This window comes from Melanotaenia boesemani, chromosome 6, assembly GCF_017639745.1.
Source record: "Melanotaenia boesemani isolate fMelBoe1 chromosome 6, fMelBoe1.pri, whole genome shotgun sequence".
In the NCBI taxonomy this organism is placed as follows: domain Eukaryota; kingdom Metazoa; phylum Chordata; class Actinopteri; order Atheriniformes; family Melanotaeniidae; genus Melanotaenia; species Melanotaenia boesemani.
Window position 1 is genome coordinate 1,133,828 of NC_055687.1, and position 18,204 is coordinate 1,152,031.

General features: G+C 45.6%; 1 protein-coding gene across 4 annotated transcripts in view; it reads right to left on the reverse strand.

The window, feature by feature from the left end:
* LOC121641529 (atrial natriuretic peptide receptor 1-like) overlaps positions 1 to 18,204 on the reverse strand; it is a 117,710-nt gene that overhangs the window by 84,230 nt on the left and 15,276 nt on the right. For 3 of the 4 annotated variants that reach the window (XM_041987718.1, XM_041987716.1, XM_041987717.1), the window contains exons 3-5: positions 4,401 to 4,588; positions 3,453 to 3,566; positions 1,970 to 2,105 (exon numbers count right to left, since the gene is read on the reverse strand). In XM_041987718.1, coding sequence (XP_041843652.1) covers positions 1,970 to 2,105; positions 3,453 to 3,566; positions 4,401 to 4,588 — 438 coding nt within the window. Of the gene's footprint in view, positions 1 to 1,969; positions 2,106 to 3,452; positions 3,567 to 4,400; positions 4,589 to 4,799; positions 4,846 to 18,204 lie in introns of those variants that run through there. The other variant, XM_041987719.1, reaches the window with a different exon arrangement.

The following is an 18,204-nucleotide window of genomic DNA, read 5'->3' on the forward strand; positions in this document are numbered from 1 at the left end:
CTTGTGGGGGGGGGGGGCCTGGGCGGGCCTGGGGGTGGTGGGCCGTGGGTCTGCCACTGTCCCCATCCTCTCATTCCCCGTTAGGGGTTTGGGAGGGTGGGTACTTTCTAGGGTAGGTGACAGCTCACTGGCTGTGGTCCCTGAATGGCCCGGTCGTGGGGGGCGGCCTCTCCTGGCCTGTCTTGCCCTGGGGGGCCTCCTGGGGAGCAGGAGTGCCTAATGCCACTAAAGGCTCATCATCCGGAGGGAAGTTTGCTTCCCTCTGGATGTACATCCCCGGACCCCTCTTACTTCCTGCTCTCTCTGTCTCACACACACACACATAGGGAGTTGGGAGGCATGGAGCCATGCGGGGTGGAACGGAGGAGACCATTCAGTGGTCTCCTTGGATGCATCCCGTGGCGACTCCCCTCTCAGTTTTAAATGCACCGAGACACCAAAACACAAGAAACACAACACACAAACAACACCTGGGGGGCATGGCATGCGGTGCATGGCAGGCTCATTGCAGTCACTGCCCCTCAATTTTAATTGCACACAACACACACTACATAAACAGTCAGGAGCGGGGAGGGAGAGGGTATTGGGGACCTCTCACACCCCTGCTCCCCCTGTGTGTAGCTGGGGGCGGGCGGGGGGGGTGGTTGCCCCGGGGCCGGGTTCCGGGGTGGCTGCGCTGGTGGGCTGCTGGCTCTGTGGGGGTTGGGTCAACGGGGGTTGCATTCGGGTTCGCTGTCCGCTGGTCTGCCTGGGGTGTCCCCCACGGGGCATGGTGGGTGGGTTGTGTGTGGCGTGGCTGTGTGGTGGTGGGTGGTTGTGGGTGCGGCACGGGGGAGGGTGTGGTGCAGATTGAGGTAGGTGGGGAGTGGGGGGAGGGGGCCGATAGCACCCTGGTTCCCCGGGTGTGCGGCTGGAACATCGGGGTGTGTGCTGGCCTACGCCGGGTGGTTGTCTGGGGGGGCCTGGTCCTCCTAGGCATGTTGCGGGCCCTCTGCCTTTGGGGGGTGGGGCAGCTGCCTCTGGGCTCCTGGGGCCCTGGGCCCTTCGCTTGGGCTGCCCTGGGTGGCCGGTCCCTGGCGGGGCCGGCGGCTGCTGATCTTGGCCCACTGGGACCTGTGCCCCGGGACCGTGGGGGGCTCTTGCTGGGGCTCTCCTCTGCCGCCCTTCGGGTGGGGCTGGAGTCGTCTTTGTGGTGGGGTGGCTTGGGTTGGTGTTCCAGGTCTGCTGCTGAGGGCCCGGCCCAGGCCCTGGTCTGCCTGTGGTCGCATTTGCATGATCTCACTCACCACTCTTCATCACTGATCACTCCTTGTTTCTCATGCTCTGCATGCTGACAGTCACTGAGTTGTCCAGTGGGTTTTAATACTAAGCGATAATTATTTTTTTTTATTTTTCCTGTGAGTTAGTATCTGGTCGCTGTTATGTCTTTTTGATTTGGTTATTATTTAAAAACTCTTAATGACTGGCAGCCCTGTTTTTTCTGTGTGTGTGTTTCTGTTTTTGTAAAAGTTGTAGGAAATGTTCTGGTGTGTTCATGTACAGGTGTAACAGTTTGTTGTCTGGTGATGGTGTGGATTGAAGGGTCGTTTCCTTCTGTCTGTGATCTTTTTGTCTCCTTTCTTCTTTCCCTTTTGCATCTTTTTGCTATTTTCCATCTTTTACTTTCCCCTCCGGTCAGGTCCAGCAAGATTACATAGATTCCATGATTCAAAGTAAATAAATAAATAAATGAATCAGATTATCAAGAGGAGCCTTACCCATAGGCCTCCCCTTGGCAGAGCAAATTTGTTCAGCACGATACAGAAACCAGATTATCATTTTGCTGCTATGATGCTGGACAGGACAAGTTAAAAAAAAAAAAAATTAAAAAAATAAAGATGTCGACCTGTGAGTTTAAAGATGGTGGCAAGTTTAAACATGGAGACCAGTGGATCCTGCAGATTAAAACTGAGGAACTTTGTTCACTGACCGTGGAAGATTCGATTCCACATCCTGCGGGTGACTTCTCCTCCTCCCGGCCGTTTTCCGGACACCAACATGGTCTCATTCAGAGCGTGAGAGTAGAGGATGAGGCCGTCGTAGAAGCTTCCAGCAATGATGTTCATCTGGAACAAGCAGAAGATTTAAATGGTGATGGAGGAACAGTTCCTCTGAAACGCATCCCGGAAATATGACATCTGGAATCGAGACCAGTAAAGACAGGGTGGGTTTACGGGTCCAACGAAGGGATGGATCTGATTGGCTCATCCAAGGAGACTTGAGGTGGGGGATGGAGTAAGAAGGACGGAAGGAAAAGAGGTTCTCCTCTAATCAGCTACGTTTCCATGATTAAATATTTCTACTATTGATTGATCTAATCATGTTTACATGGAGGATGGATGACATGATTGATCAGCTGATGATTTCACGCGATGCATTTTATTTCAATTAGCGGTTCGATCACATCAAAGTTCTCCATGTAAACGCAGCTACTGAAACATGTCCACCCCCCTCTCCCACCCCATCACCCCTCCATCCCTGCAGGTGGTCACATGACCCAAAATCATCATCTTCATGACACTTAATGATTTCTGTGTTGTGTTCAATGTCGTCTGGTTTCTCTGGGCTTCGTGTTTGCTTTGATGGCTTCTGTTTCCCTGCAGGGATCACTGCAGTGTTAACCACATTATCTGCTCTCAGCTGTCGTCTGCAGCTGTAAACACACACACACACACACACGCACATGCACACACGTACACCCTGATAATGACTGTGCCACTTCCTGACAGGATGAACCAGCAGCTGCAGCAGACTGATAGTTTTCTGTCTGGAAGGAGGGCAGGGCATCATGGAGAGCCCGGCTGAAAGCTCTGCTCACTGTGACCCATTTGGGTCCAGATCAGCTCAGACCACCAGACGGCAGCCAAAACACAGGGGTCCAACCCGGTGGAAGTGTGTGTCGGTGTGTTTCTGTTAGAACAGTGAAGATGGGACTAAATCTCTCCTAGAAATTTGCAGCTACATGTCGATATTGTTTAAGGATCGATAATGATCCTGGTGAATCAGGTCTGAAAAGATGTTTTTGTCCTCCACCAGTGACCTGTCAATCACCTGAGGTGTCCAATCAGATTTCAGAGGTGGTCAGTGCCAGATGCTGTGTCTCTATGACGACCAGATTTTCACTTAATACTTCAGAACGACGGCAAACACTTTGGTCCTCAAACGGTCAAACAACCCATACCAGATCGGAACCACTGGGTTTATTTTCTGCTCTGTGGAGGCCTGTGGTCTGTCCAACGGTTACCATGGCTACAGTGACAAACACAGCATGGAGACATTTTTAGAACAGACATTATCTGAGAAAAACTAAAACAGTTCTTTTAGCCAGGTCCAGACATCTTCATCATTTTCATTATTATCATCTTCATCATCACATAATCTTTTTCATCATCATCATCATCATCAGGCCTTACCAGAGAGTCCTCTATGCTGTAGTTGAACATCTCCAGCGCGTCTTTCTTCAGGTTCCTGACAAACTGAGGATACTCTGGATTCTGAGGCTCTCGGTACGTCAGGATCTTCACACTCTGGAAACACAAATATCTGATCAACCTGATCAACCTGATCAGTCTGATCATGAACATGTTGCTCCACATGACTGAAGGCTGGTGGAGGAAGAGGGTTTGGTTCACGTTCATGGACAACCTGCGTTTCAATCCCCACTGATCAATCTGTCCCAGACTGTTCAGGTAATCAGTGGAAGTGATTGATTTGTTATCAGCTGATCTCCCTGATGGACTCTGATTTCAGGACTGAAAGTTTCCTCCATCAACACACCCATGATGTTTCAGCTCGTTCCTCAGCTCGTTCGTCTTTATTTACCCAGAAGGCTGAGCAGCATGATCGGCGTCCTCTGGAGATTCACAGCTAACACCTGAGTCCAGCTGGGATTCATTTATTTATTTACTGACATGAAGAACAACTGATGTTCAGCATAAAAACTGTTGAAAGAAAAGTTTATTTCTACACACTGGAGGACTGGAGTTCTAGGATCTACTTTCCTGGTCTTAGTGAGGACTGGAGCAGCAGCGTTCTGGACTAACTGCAGGTGTCTGATGGACTTTTTAAGGAGACCTGTGAGGACAGCATTACAGTAGTCCAGTCTACTAAAGATAAATGTGGACCAGTTTTTCTAAATCCTGCTGAGTCATCAGTCCTTTAATCCTCCAGATGTTCATATATCGTGATTCAGGTAAAAAATATTAAGAAATAAGATTTGGGTAATATTGCCCAGCCCTAGTATAAAGACACTCTCTGGATCCTCAGGGTCTCAGACCGGGTCTAGAGATGCAGTCTCGCTGTGGTGAGGTGTGTGCAGAGACCTGATCAGGGTGTGGAGGTACACCTGAAGGATTCTGTACCTGGAAGGCCTTCTTGGCAACGGCGTCATCCTCATCGCCGCGCGCCCATGGCTGCTGGGGTTTGGAGTTCAGACTGTCGGCGAACAGGTCAATGTATAAAAACACGTACTCCTGGTGAGGAAGGTTGGCCCTCCAGAACTGGATCATCACCTTCCTGAAGACGTCCGGAGAGCAGCAGACAAACATCACTGAGGAAGAGGAGAAGGATGAAGATTAACACAAAACTGGACAGAAATAAACTCCAGGAAGACAAGGAGGAAACGAAACAATGAGATCAGAAGAAAAAAACATGAAGAAGATCCAACAATGCAGACATGTTTGAGCATCAACCAGAACTCCCGGACACCACGTTTGACCACATCAGATGGAAAAAATCCGAGCAGCACCAGAACTACACACCGAGCATCCTGACGATGAGTTCACTGGACTCCAACGGCCTCCACAGCCACCAGATCTCAGTCCAGTAGAGCAGCTTTGGGATGTGGTGGAACGGGAGATTCTCATCATGGATGCAGCCGACAAACCTGCAGCAACTGTGTGATGCTGTCATGTCAATATGGAGAAAACCTCTGAGGAAGGTTTCACCACCTGCTTCATCTATCACACCAGGATTAAAGAGGAGGTCTGGAGGAGGGGAAAATGGCGGCAGAGAGGAAGAACTTAATTGCAGAGCTCTACATCACTACAGTGACCTTTTTAAAGAGCATTTCCCATCTGGATAAAGTAATATGTACATTGACTTCTGGAACCGCTCTGACACAATCCGACAATCCGGCAACGAACACGAGGAAACTACATGAGAACGAGCCAAATCCATCGCAGTCAGAAGACTGCAAGCTGGCGTCAGCTATGAAAGCTAACGTGCTGAATCCTGCCCTACGTACAGCATTTCAAGAGTTTATTGAAAAAGTTATCAACGAAAAACTAAACTCTCTTTCCCGACTTCATCATTCAGAGTGGAGTTCAGAAGCTTTGGGCAGAGAGCCGGACTCGAACCGGGCCAATTTCCAGATTCATAAGGGGGCGTAAAGGGGAAGGATTCTAGGGGCCCATGACTGACAGGAGCCCAGAAGGGCCTCAATGCAGCTGTAATACTAACAAAATGATCTAAAACTCAACGATAAACTTACAATCACACAAACATTTTAGTTACAAAGCCTTGGTATCACTAAGTTTCTTTGTTTTGGAAACATTTCTGAATACCCAACCCCCTCTGTATTTCCCTTAAATGGTTCAGTCCACCTGCTCCATCAGCTGCTCCACCAGCTGCTCCATCAAAGCTACAGACAGACAGCGAGTGGATGGTAAGACGGCAGGATGCCTCAAAAATCGGGAAGTTTAAAAAGAAAAAGCTGAGACTGGAGAGAGAAGAGAGGGGTGGACAGTACGTCACCCAGTTCTTCCAGAGGCGAGGTGGTCGGTTAGTTAGTTAGTTAGTTAGTTAGTTAGTTAGTTAGTTAGTTAGGTCGGTCTGATGGAAGGTTGTGGAACATCAGCTTCTTGTCTCTTCTAAACTTTGTCCATATAAGCTAGCTCACTTTGCTCCATATTAGCTCATATTCCTGAAGAAACTCTGGATTTGATTCATTTCACTGTTTTAGTCCAATAATCAACGCAGCTAAACGATTAGCAAGCTGCTAAAAAAACATCACGCATGTTCGAACAGACACGAGAGCAGCCGAAGCAGATGCTGCCAGACCCCCTCCCCCCTCGAACACGCCCCCCTCCCCTCCTGAACATGTCCAGGTGACCATGAGGAAGGATTTCAGCAGCTGAGAGTTGAATTAATAGATTATTGTGGAGAAAAAACATTATAAAACAGAAAAAATGGTTCTGAGTTATTAATAGTAAATAAAAAATGTTTGTATTTATTTTAGACTGATTTGAACGGTTCTCAGCTGTCTCTGTAACGTAGGTCAGGTCAGTAGTTTGGACTCATCCTGCTTTCCAGTAGGAACATTTCTAGAGCAGCAGACTGGGTGACGGCTTTCAATCCAACCAGAGAAATATTTACATTTTCTAGAAGATTAACCAGCAACAAGCATATAGCATCATATATGTTTCCCCACTAATCTAAAGCTTCACCTGTGAGTCTACAGATGTGGAGATAAATTAGACTTCATGTGTTGCTACATGAGGAGACGAGGACGTGGAGGATTGGTAGTCAGATCAGTTTCCCTTCACTTTGTGGGTGAAATCACTGAAAGCACCTTTAAGTAAGTCAAAGCCTGGTTCCTCCTGGTACGGTCTGGTTCCTCCTGGCACGGTCTGGTTCCTCCTGGTACGGTCTGGTTCCTCCTGGTACGGTCTGGTTCCTCCTGGTACGGTCTGGTTCCTCCTGGTACGGCCTGGTTCTTCTTGGTATGGCCTGGTTCTCCTGGTGGTCTCTGTAACGCTGGGCCCAAAGCTTCACCGAGGTCTGAGACCATCACAGCACACGGCAGTTGGAACCGGTTCATGAGCCATGCAGTGAGTCTTACTGGTCTCTGAAAACCCGGTCCCTCTGGAGTCTGGCTCCATGTGGTCCAGCAGAGCCAGATCACCCGTTGTACATCTTTACCCTCTGGGGAACCGTTTTATATCCAACATTCAATGTTTTGAACCGCTACAGGTGGAAACACCTGATTGTAGTCTGACTGAGGAGCACGTTTCCATGGCGACCATGTCATTTAATAGTAATTATTATTAATGCGTGTGGAACCTGCTGCAGCAGAATGTCGTCTTATTCAGCCTGAATGGAAGTTTTGTTCCACAATGACAGAACATGTTTTACTGGCTGAGCTTCTGGTTCATAACAAACATCTGCTTCTCTGGTAAATCCTGGTGAGTGTGAGCGTACGCTCCAAGGAGTTTTAATATCAAACATGCGTCTTTCTTCGTGTCTGCAAACAGCTTTAATATCTAACCCGTGGTGTGAAAGGTAATAGCTGGTTCTGAACAAATGTCTCTCATCATCTCTGGTTTTCTTCTGGACCTTTGGCGTCGCCGTTTCCTGTTTCTCCAGACTTTGTGCGTACGGCAGGATCAGAGCAGCCGTGGAGGTAGGAACATTGTCCCACCAGGTCTGGTTTTTATTAATCCCAGAAGATGACTAGAACTGGTGAACGCCGGGTTTTGTACCAACGCCGGGTTTAGTAATTAGTCCCCTGGTGAGGAGATAAATAAACATGATCACCAACATGGAAACAAACTGCCTGAGCTTCTGGACACTCGGCTTCATCTCATATCTACATCTCCATGTTGGAGCTGCACGAAGTTTCCGGAGGAGTGTTGACATTCCACAGCCTGCCCCCCAGCATTGTTTCAGGCTTTAATAACCTCTGAGAAGGAAGTGAAACCACAGAAAGCTTGCAGGGCTAAAAGCTTCCGACTGATGCTGGAAAAGCTCCCAGCTGCTGAGATCAGAGAACTGAAAGCCAATTTGTCCGATCACCCATCTATCTGTGTGTGTGTGTGTGTGTGTGTGTGTGTGTGTGTGTGTGTGTGTGTGTGTGTGTGTGTGTTGTCCTCTGCCGATCTATAATTACTGATCTATAAATACAGCCTCTGTCCTTCCTGCCCTCTCCTCTTCACCTCTCATGCCTCCACCCAGAGGTTTGAGTCCATTGAATCAGCAGCTGCCATCGCCATGGTAACTGGGAGTCTTTTAACCTGGGATGAGTATTTTGGGACAGCAGTAATGTTGTCCAATCACAGCGCAGGAACCATCCTCCTCATGCCAGCTGAAAACATTCAGAAGAGAAAATGAAGCTGTAACAAAATTAAGTGTCTTGAATTTTCAGTCTGAGAAAAGACCTCAAAGAGCACCAGAACAGAATCTGAAATAGAGCATTTCAGAGAGGCAGAGTCTCTCAGATGGAAAGCTGGACAGAGGTTCACCTATCTAAGACACACTGGCTCTAAAACTGTGCAACAATTTTAAAAAAAATGTTTCTCAGACTTTGAAGATCCACCATCTATAGTGTAGAATATCATGAGAAGATTAAGAGAATCATGAGGAATCTCTGTATGCATGGGACAAGGCTGCATGCTGGTGATCTTTGGGACCTCATGCAGCTGTTTTCATCCCAAACTTTCTGGACAGCAGAACTTTGTCCCCCTGTTACAGTACAAATCGAAGACTGACTGGTTTAAAGGAGTCACTGAAATGTTTTAAATGGTTTTAAATTTAGCTTGGATCATTATGTTTCATTTTCAAATATAATAAAAGAAAACGTATAAAACAAGAAAAAGAAGTTCACACTCAATAAAACAACAAAACAAGAACTGGTTTAGCTGGACTTATACTCATCTGTGTACGGTAGGGCCAATGTCTGCGTACAATAGGACCAACGTCCGCGTACGGTAGGGCCAGTGTCTGCGTACGGTAGGACCAACGTCTGCGTATGGTAGGGCCAATGTCTGCGTACGGTAGGACCAACGTCTGTGTATGGTAGGGCCAATGTCTGCATACGGTAGGGCCAGTGTCTGCGTACAATAGGACCAACGTCCGCGTACGGTAGGGCCAGTGTCTGTGTACGGTAGTACCAACATCTGAGTATGGTAGGGCCAGTGTCTGCGTACAATAGGACCAACGTCCGCGTACGGTAGGGCCAGTGTCTGCGTACGGTAGGACCAACGTCTGCGTATGGTAGGGCCAATGTCTGCGTACGGTAGGGCCAGTGTCTGTGTATGGTAGGACCAATGTCTGGGTACGGTAGGACCAATGTCTGCCTATGGTAGGGCCAGTGTCTGCGTACGGTAGGACCAATGTCTGCGTACGGTAGGGCCAGTGTCTGTGTACGGTAGGACCAACGTCTGCGTATGGTAGGGCCAATGTCTGCGTACGGTAGAGCCAGTGTCTGTGTACGGTAGGACCAACGTCTGCGTACGGTAGGACCAATGTCTGCAAGCAGTTGGCCGGCATCTGCGTATTGTTGGCCGGCGTACGGTAGGGCTGGCGTCGGTGTATGTTATGGCTGGCGCAGCTGACACCGGTGAAATCTGCTCTCAAGCATAGGGTTACGGTGCCGTGTTGCAGTTTCTCTTCTGTGGTAACCACACAAATTCAGCAAGATGCTCCGGAAATCCGGAAACACGTAATCACAAACCGAGCAATCACAAAAGAGTACATCTGCATAATCACACTGCAAGCAGGGGTGCACATCGGGTCTGGTCTGAAAACAGGTGTAGACAGTAACCCAGCCGGGAAGTGATGAAGGCAGGAATTACTGTCTCAAAGTGCGGAGCAGTTAAAATGATTCTGCCTGAGCAAGTTGACAAAGGTTAAACGATGAACTTTACCAGTGTTTTCATCTGGTGATCTAGTTTAAAATCGCTATCCAAATTAAAACCCAAATTAGTGACAGTTCGTTTTAAAAACCTAGACAAGCAGCCCAGATCAACTGGGGTGGAGCCACTGGATCCATTCTGTCCAAACACTATAGTCTTTGTTTTTTCTTATTAAAATTCAGGAAACCCAGGGCCATCTGCTCCTTGATGTCATGGAGGCATGACAAAAGAGGAGGAAGAGAAAAGGCATCTTTCTTTTTTAGGGGTAGATATATCTGGCTATCACTGGCATACAAATGGATAGACACACAATGCTTTCTCAGGATGGACCCTAAAGGAAGCAGATACAGCAAAATCAGGAGGGGCCCCAAAACTGAGCCAGCTGGATCATAAGTCTGTGGTCCGGATCCAGGTTCTTGTAGGTCAGAAAGTGTGAGGGGGAGGTGTGACACTGCAACACCAATAGGAAGGAAACTCAGTTTTTATCTGACATGAGGACGATGGTTGGAGCTGGTTTATTATTAAACGTCACATCTGCTGAGAGACGGGAATGTGAGGATGGAAAACCTTCATCAGGGAAGCAGAGACTTCCTTTTTCCATGTTTTTGTCCCTCCTGTGTTTCCTCCATGGACTCTGAGATGAGGATGATGAAGTAATCCTCTGTGATGATGATGCTCAGATATCAGGTAACCCTGAGGGACACTGTGGACTGGGAGGAGGGAGTTAGCAGGAATAAGGTTTCAGCCGGCTCTCATCCAGACCGGAGAGCTTTAATGTTTCCTGTCTGAACTGTCAGAACCAGACTAAGCTCAGTTCTGGGTTTTCTTTTTACAAGGTTATTGTCCTCATAAATAAATAAATAAACAGTCATCTTTCAGATGTTCTGTTCAGCTGCTTTGTTCTGGGTGAACTGAACCTGGTTTAGAACCTGTCATCCAAACGGGTCACATGATCCTCCATCATCACTGATTACTACTGGCTGAATCAAAGTCAGGTCCTTAATGCTGCCTTCTGGACTAGGTTTGCCTGAACTTTGTCCTTTAAACTCCCAGTTCCTGATGGACCAAAGGTTTATGGTTCCTCAGCTGGAAGTAATTCTCGTCTAAGGATGAGGACTCTGGACCAGAACTCTAAATCAGGACTCTAAACCAGGACTCTAGAGTCAGGAATCTGAATGGGGACTCTGGATGTGTACTATGGACCAGGACTCTGGATCCGGAGTCTGGATCAAGACTCTGAATCAGGCTCCAGATCAAGATCAAGTGTGGGATCAAGCTCTGGAGTTTTAGGGTCTCAGATTTCACCAAGGGCAGCTGTAAGAGGTTTACTGCATCAGGCTGTAACTGAAAGAAAAACATGTCCTGGTGGAGTTCAGGTTTCCTCTGCAGCACGCTGCACCTCCATTAGCTTTCATCCAAAATCCAAACAGACTGAGGAACAGACTAAGGCCTCAGTTTAGCATGTTACATGTTAAAGTTCATGACAGTCCAGTTAGAAAAAAACTGAAACAGTTGGAAGGTTGCAGGAGAAAAAAGACACAGCTTAGACTGGCACAGCTGCGTCTGAACAACCACCAGACTTCTGGAACAATGTGACCCGTTGACAGGCGGGATGCGATCATGTGACCCGTTTACAGACGGGATGCGATCATGTGACCCGTTGACAGGCGGGATGCGATCATGTGACCTGTTAACAGACAGGATGCGATCATGTGACCTGTTGACGAATGTGATGCAATCATGTGACCTGTTTATCTACTGGATTTGACCCCTGAATGGATGGGACGTGAACAATGAGCAAGAAGAGGGAGGAGGTGGTGATGTCATCATCATATTTGCCATTCTATTGGGTGAGACATTTTATTTCACAGCAGTCTGAGAACAACCTGGAGAAATTCCAGGAGAAGTTTGACACTAAAGCAGGAAGAGCAGAGAATCTGAACACATTACCATGGAAACCAGGAATCCTCTCTTACTGATTAAAGTTAACCCTGATCAATGTGGGTTTGGTGTTCAGCTAAAGGCACTGAACCTGATAAGGGAAATAAAATCCTGATCTTATCAGTGAATGCTTCCCGTTCCAGCACAGTCTCCATCACTTTCCTCTTTAGGACCCAGACTAAGTTGATTACAGCAGAAAGCAAACTGAAGCTGCTGCAGCTCCTCTAACCGAGGCAGTGTTTCCAGGGTCGGAACAGGAAACACACTGAAACATGAAATCATCCAAACATTTCTGCATCGGTGTGAAACTAACTCCTCTGCTCTCAGATTCCAGCATATTAATCTTTAACCACTGCCAGATGGGCAGGATCGTCAACAGCCAGGAGGAAAGGAAGACTGAGGCACGGCCTTGTGCATACATTTGTTCAGGATGATTGGCTGCCTGCTTTGCCGCTATGGCGACCAGTTATGAGCCGGTGACATCAACTGCTCCTGAGCACGGAGACGTGAGCGGAAACGTGATCTCGGTGCAGGTTTCCCAAACTCTCATTACTCTTTTCCTATTGTTTGGAAAAGGAGGCCAAAGGAATCAGGAGTCTGAGACCACCAACCTCCCCCAGAGATCCTGTTAATCACCAGTGTTGTTCTTTATCCAGGAAAGAAAACCCAGGAATCTGAATCCATCAAACATTAAAGAAATAAAACACATTTAGTCCTGTTACTCATCACATGGTCCTGGTTTAAATCTACCATTTACAATCCATCCATCCTTCCACCCATCATCCACCATCCATCCATCCATCCATCCGTCCGTCCGTCCATCCGTCCGTCCATCCATCCATCCATCCATCCATCCATCCATCCATCCATCCATCCATCAGTCCGTCCGTCCATCCATCCATCCATCCATCCGTCAGTCCGTCCGTCCGTCCATCCATCCATCCACCATCCATCCATCCGTCAGTCCGTCCGTCCGTCCGTCCATCCATCCATCCATCCATCAGTCCGTCCGTCCGTCCGTCCGTCCGTCCATCCATCCATCCATCCATCCATCAGTCCGTCCGTCCGTCCGTCCATCCATCCATCCATCCATCCACCATCCATCCATCCATCCGTCAGTCCGTCCATCCGTCCATCCATCCATCCATCCATCCATCCATTCCTCCATCCATCCATCCATCCATCCATCCATCCATCCATCCATCCATCCATCATCGTCCGTCCGTCCACCATCCTCTGGACGATCCTGCTGCATATTTATTATAAATCTGAGGCTGAGCAGCGTCCCGTTTCACATCATAAAATCACGTATTTATCACAAACTACAGAAAGTTTCTGTCTGGATCCTGAAACCTACAGATGAGGTTCCCTCAGATGGTCTAACTCTTCTTTTCAGCCTTTCAGACGAGCTCGTTACCAGGACGCCATTCTCCTCCGGCCTGATGCCGGCTGAATGTCGGCGCCCCGCCATTATCACTGAAATGTTTTAATATCAGAGCTTTATCTGGATAATAACTCTGACGCTGAGGTAATCACAGTCATTTCCTTTTTTCTTCAGGATGAATGAGCAACATCAGCTTGGTTCTTTGATGCTGTCCTAAACGCAGGTGATTGGTCCAGACGCTCCGCTTTGTTCTCAGTCTTTGTCCTCGCTATGATTTAACGGCCTCATTCTGCAGCTCCTCAACATGCAGCATCCAGACAGCAGGTCCAGGGTGGAGGGAGATGCTGGTTCTGGTCTAAGAGGCTTTAAATCAGAGCAGCTTTCTGCAGATTTACAACTAAACCAAGAATAAAACTTCTGTGCTTTCTGAGGTTATGGGACCACGTCAAACAACAGAAGAAGCGATGAACTGATAGAGTCAAGAATGAAAGTTGAAGAAAAAAAAGAACCAGATTAAAAGCTCTTGACGTCTACACACGAGATCAGTCGATGCTGTGTTACCGTGGAGTTGAGACATGACATTATCACCATGGAAACCAACACACAACTTCTGTAGCTGCAGCTGAAATATATGAAAAACTGTTTTAATGTTTGTTACAGAACATAGTTTTTAGATTTTTCCCATCAGATCCACTCTGGTCAGACTATCTCATGAGGTGTGACTGATACTCAGGGTAAAAGCAGAACCTGGAATCTCATGACTCTGCGTCTCTGACCAGGCTTTCAGCTCGGAGTTCTGCTTCCAGCTCGGTGACAGTGATGGATGGACCTTGGCTGGGAACCTAGACAAGCTGCTGGATCTGGGCCTGTTCACAAACCATAAAACAAGGACCAGAGCCTGGACTGGTCCAAACTGGGTCCATCACAACACCCACCTGAACACTGTGAGGCAGGTACAGCTTCCATAATCCAGATTAAATCAGGATAATCATCATACTGTTTTTTATGAATGATGAATGGAGAATATTAATGTCCATCAGACACTAAACAGGATATTATTCTCTTTCCAGGAGCAGATTAAGGATTAAATGAACCATCTGTGCTGTAACTTTGTGATGTTTGGACATGAATAACAATATTCAAAGCCTTCATATCTGATCATTAATTTTTAAACCCAAAACAGCCTGAAAGATCTTCATAAAACACAGAAAACACATCAGAGTTTAAATCCTCAGCTTTGAGTCTGTTTCACTGATCCTCAACATTGTCACTCCTGTTCCCAAGTCCTGGTCCAGAATCCTAGTCCAGAGTTAAAGTTATCTTCCTTTGGACAAACATGGGGTGTGTCCCAATCCGCACACTTCTCTACTTCCAGCACTATATTTAGGTGCATAATTCTGAAATTTCAGAATGAACTCGGTGTACTGAAAGTACCCGGATGCTGCCCTGTCTCTTGTATCTTGTAGTAGAACCGTTTCCTGTTACAGACGTGAACGGTATCAGTGGAAACACCAGTGAGAACACATGTACATGATGTAAAGTACTTTCATCCAGTCAATCTTTGCATGTTTAAAAGCGGTTTTACTTGTGTTTTAAATTACACTTTATACTAACAGGTATGGAGGAGACGTGCAGACACGTGAACGTGTGCTGATGGTTTCTATTGTCATCTACTGAGGTGGATTAAAACAGTGGAGGCCACGGTCCTTTGTTTCACTAATGAGGCCTTTAAAGGCGTTTAATAGCATAAAGTGTGATGACATGCAAACACACATGTGAACGTTATTTTGGATTTTGGAAGAACTTGGACGGATTGTCGTAAAAAAAGTATATTAACGGAGCGGCGCTGCCATCAGGCAGCATGTAGGAGGTCATTTACCTTAAAATAAATAAGCATACGAACTCATGTTCAGAAAATAGGAGGAGGGTCCTGGGTCAGAGTTGGATGTGATGAAGTTTACAGGTGGGGTTAAGGAGTAAACAAAAAGTAAAATCAAGAGTAGGAAGCTCATTCTGTAAATTAAAGCAGCAGAAGAATCGCCGTCAAACGCTGGAACGTCCCTACCGGTAAGTTCAGAGCGTCAGTGGTGCGTCTGGGTCGCACTGACCCACGACAGCATCACTACCGAAGGTAGAGCTTAGTACGCACGACGCTCTGCAGTCAGTTCACTCACGTACCTGCACGGATTGAGACACACTCCTAGTGTCTGAAATCATATTGTGAAGACAAATGTAGCTATAACTTTATTCTGCTTTAATTTAGCACCTAATGCTAACATAACAGCTCATGTGATGTTGTTTATGCTAATGTTTAAGCTAAAGTAATATTGGTAAAGCTAATCCAGCAGCTGATACTATGTAGGCTAATGTAGTAGCTAACATTTCCATGTGTATGTTAATGTAGCAACAAACTTTAACTTGTTCAATGATAATTTTCTTCTTAGACTCAATTAACTCTTAAAAATGTCATGTCTAGGCAAACAATGTAGCTTACATCTTATTTATGCTAACATTATCATATTTTGACTAACATAGCTGCTATAGTCATCTTCCTGAAATTGTGGCTACAGTAGTTAAGGCTAATATCATGTTTAGGCTAAAATAGTAAGTGTTGTTATTGTTTTATGCTAAAATAGATTGATTTCGTTCAGCCTAAGACTGTAACTAATGTTATCTTTATAACGCTAGCATACTTTAGCTAAAATAGCAGCTAGAATTATCTAGTAATAATAATATAGTAGCTAATATGTCATTTGGACTAACATTATATGCACATATATTTTCAGAAAAGTGGAAGATCGGCAAATGGGAATAAATCAGATTTTCTGGTTGCAGCTGATTTTCTGAATCACATCCAGGAGTTACATCATTCCGGTACAGATTCTGAATAATTATATTTTAACATTCAAGATAATGAAACTGCTTCTGGTTCTATCTCTGCTGTAGAATACCAGAAACCAGGACCTGGTATCACTCGGAGCTCTCAATGAGCTCTGATCAATGATTCTGGAGTTGATTTATCTTCAGTCAGTCTGAGTTGGATTCAGGGACGACAGGAAAATACCAGCAGGCATGTGATGATGCTGAAGTGGAGCTGAAAGCAGGAACTACATCAGATCTATAGGAATTTCTTTCAGACTTTCACCTCTCAGAAACGGGTCAGCGGAGACGTTACTGATCTGTCCAACACCAACACCTTACAGGTTAACCTCAACACTCCAGGATGAGCTGGATCAATAACCCGGAAAACCAGCTTCTTTTATCTGATCACAGCAGAAAATGTGTGATGGTTCCAGTCAGATGGAGGCGGGCTCTTCTGGTTTCTTACTGGTTCATTTATTATGTGCGACAATAAAGAAAATGTTTATAAAAACAGTTAGTAGATTATTGTGTGTGTGTGTGTGTGTGTGGGGGGGGGGGGGGGGGGGTGATTTCAGTTTAACTGAAAACATTTTCTTTAAAAATGGTTTTATGTCAAATAAATAAATAAACAACATTAACTTAAAACTATTTTCTATAGACAGGGGTGACATATACACAGACCTCAGGCAAGGAAGAAGTAAATAACATATGTGCCTTTCCTCTCAGCCTTTTCCCCACAATCATCTGTAGAAAAGCAGGACAACAGAAAGGGCAGCGTCAGCAGGCTACTTAAAGACGTAGGGGTGTATGAGGAAAAAATCCATGATAATCTCTGTCATGAAAAAGAAAGTCTGAGGTTGATCCAGATGTATTATCTTCAGGGTATGTAGTCATCCCATGGTTTAACAGAGCTGACCAAGGAAAGAAAAGGACCCCACGTTGTGATAAAAATGTCTGAATTTTGTCTCATACTGTTTTTAATTTTCTCTAAGAAAAGACATCAAGTCTTTCAACCAGGGATAAGGTGAAGGTGGTTTAGGGTCTTTCCAATGTAATAAAATGCGTCTATGGGCAACGAGGAAGCAAAAGCAGGACATTTCTCTTTTTATTGCTAAACAACCTGGGTCGTCAGGGACACCAAAGATCGAAATGGTAAATGGTCTGTATTTATATAGCGCTTTTACCCAAAGCGCCTTAGGCAAGGCAAGGCAAGGCAGTTTATTTATATAGCACATTTCATGTACAGGACAATTCAAAGTGCTTTACATAAAACAAAGATATTACAGATATTTAGAATAGTAAAAGGCATCAACACATAATCAACACATAATCACAATAAAATAATAAATTACATTAAAATGATTAAAAGCAAGATAAGTTAAAAAAAAAAAAAAAAGTTACCGTGCAAATTTCATGCATAGGCACATGAAAAAAGAAATGTTTTTAACCTGGATTTAAAAATGTCTACATTTGGGGAAAGTTTAATCTCCACTGGCAGTTTGTTCCATTTGTTTGCAGCATAACAGCTAAATGCTGCTTCTCCATGTTTAGTCTGGACTCTGGTCTGGACTAGTTGACCAGAGTCTTTGGACCTAAGAGCTCTGCTAGGTTTATATTCTCTGAACATATCACAGATGTATTCTGGGCCTAAACCATTCTGGGATTTGTAAACAAGCAGAAGGGTTTTAAAATCTATTCTGTGACTAACAGGAAACCAGTGTAAAGATTTCAAAACTGGTGTGATGTGTTCAGATCTCTTAGTCCTGGTTAAAACTCTAGCAGCAGCGTTCTGGATGAGCTGCAGATGTTTAATGCTCTTTTTAGGAAGTCCTGTTAAAAGACCATTACAGTAATCCAGTCTACTGGAGATGAATGCATGGATGAGTTTCTCTTGGTCTTTCTGGGAGACTAAACTTTTAATTCTGTTGATGTTTCTGAGCTGGTAAAAAGCTTCTTAGTGACAGCTTTGATGTGGCTGCTGAAAGTCAGATCTGAGTCTATCAACACTCCCAGGTTACGAACTTGGTTGGTGATTTTAAAAGCCCGAGTCTCCAGGTGTTTGCCAATGCTGACCCTCTTCTCTTTGCTACCAAACAGAATAATCTCAGTTTTGTCTTCATTTAATTGTAGAAAATTCTCCCTCATCCAGGTGTTTATTTGCTCCAGACACTGACACATTAAGTCTATTGGGCTGCAGTCATCTGGTGACAGAGACACATAAAGTTGTGTATCATCTGCATAACTTTGATAACTAATGCTATAGTTCTGTAATATTTGACCCAAAGGGAGCATATACAAGTTGAACAGAAGAGGTCCAAGGACTGACCCCTGGGGGACTCCACAAGT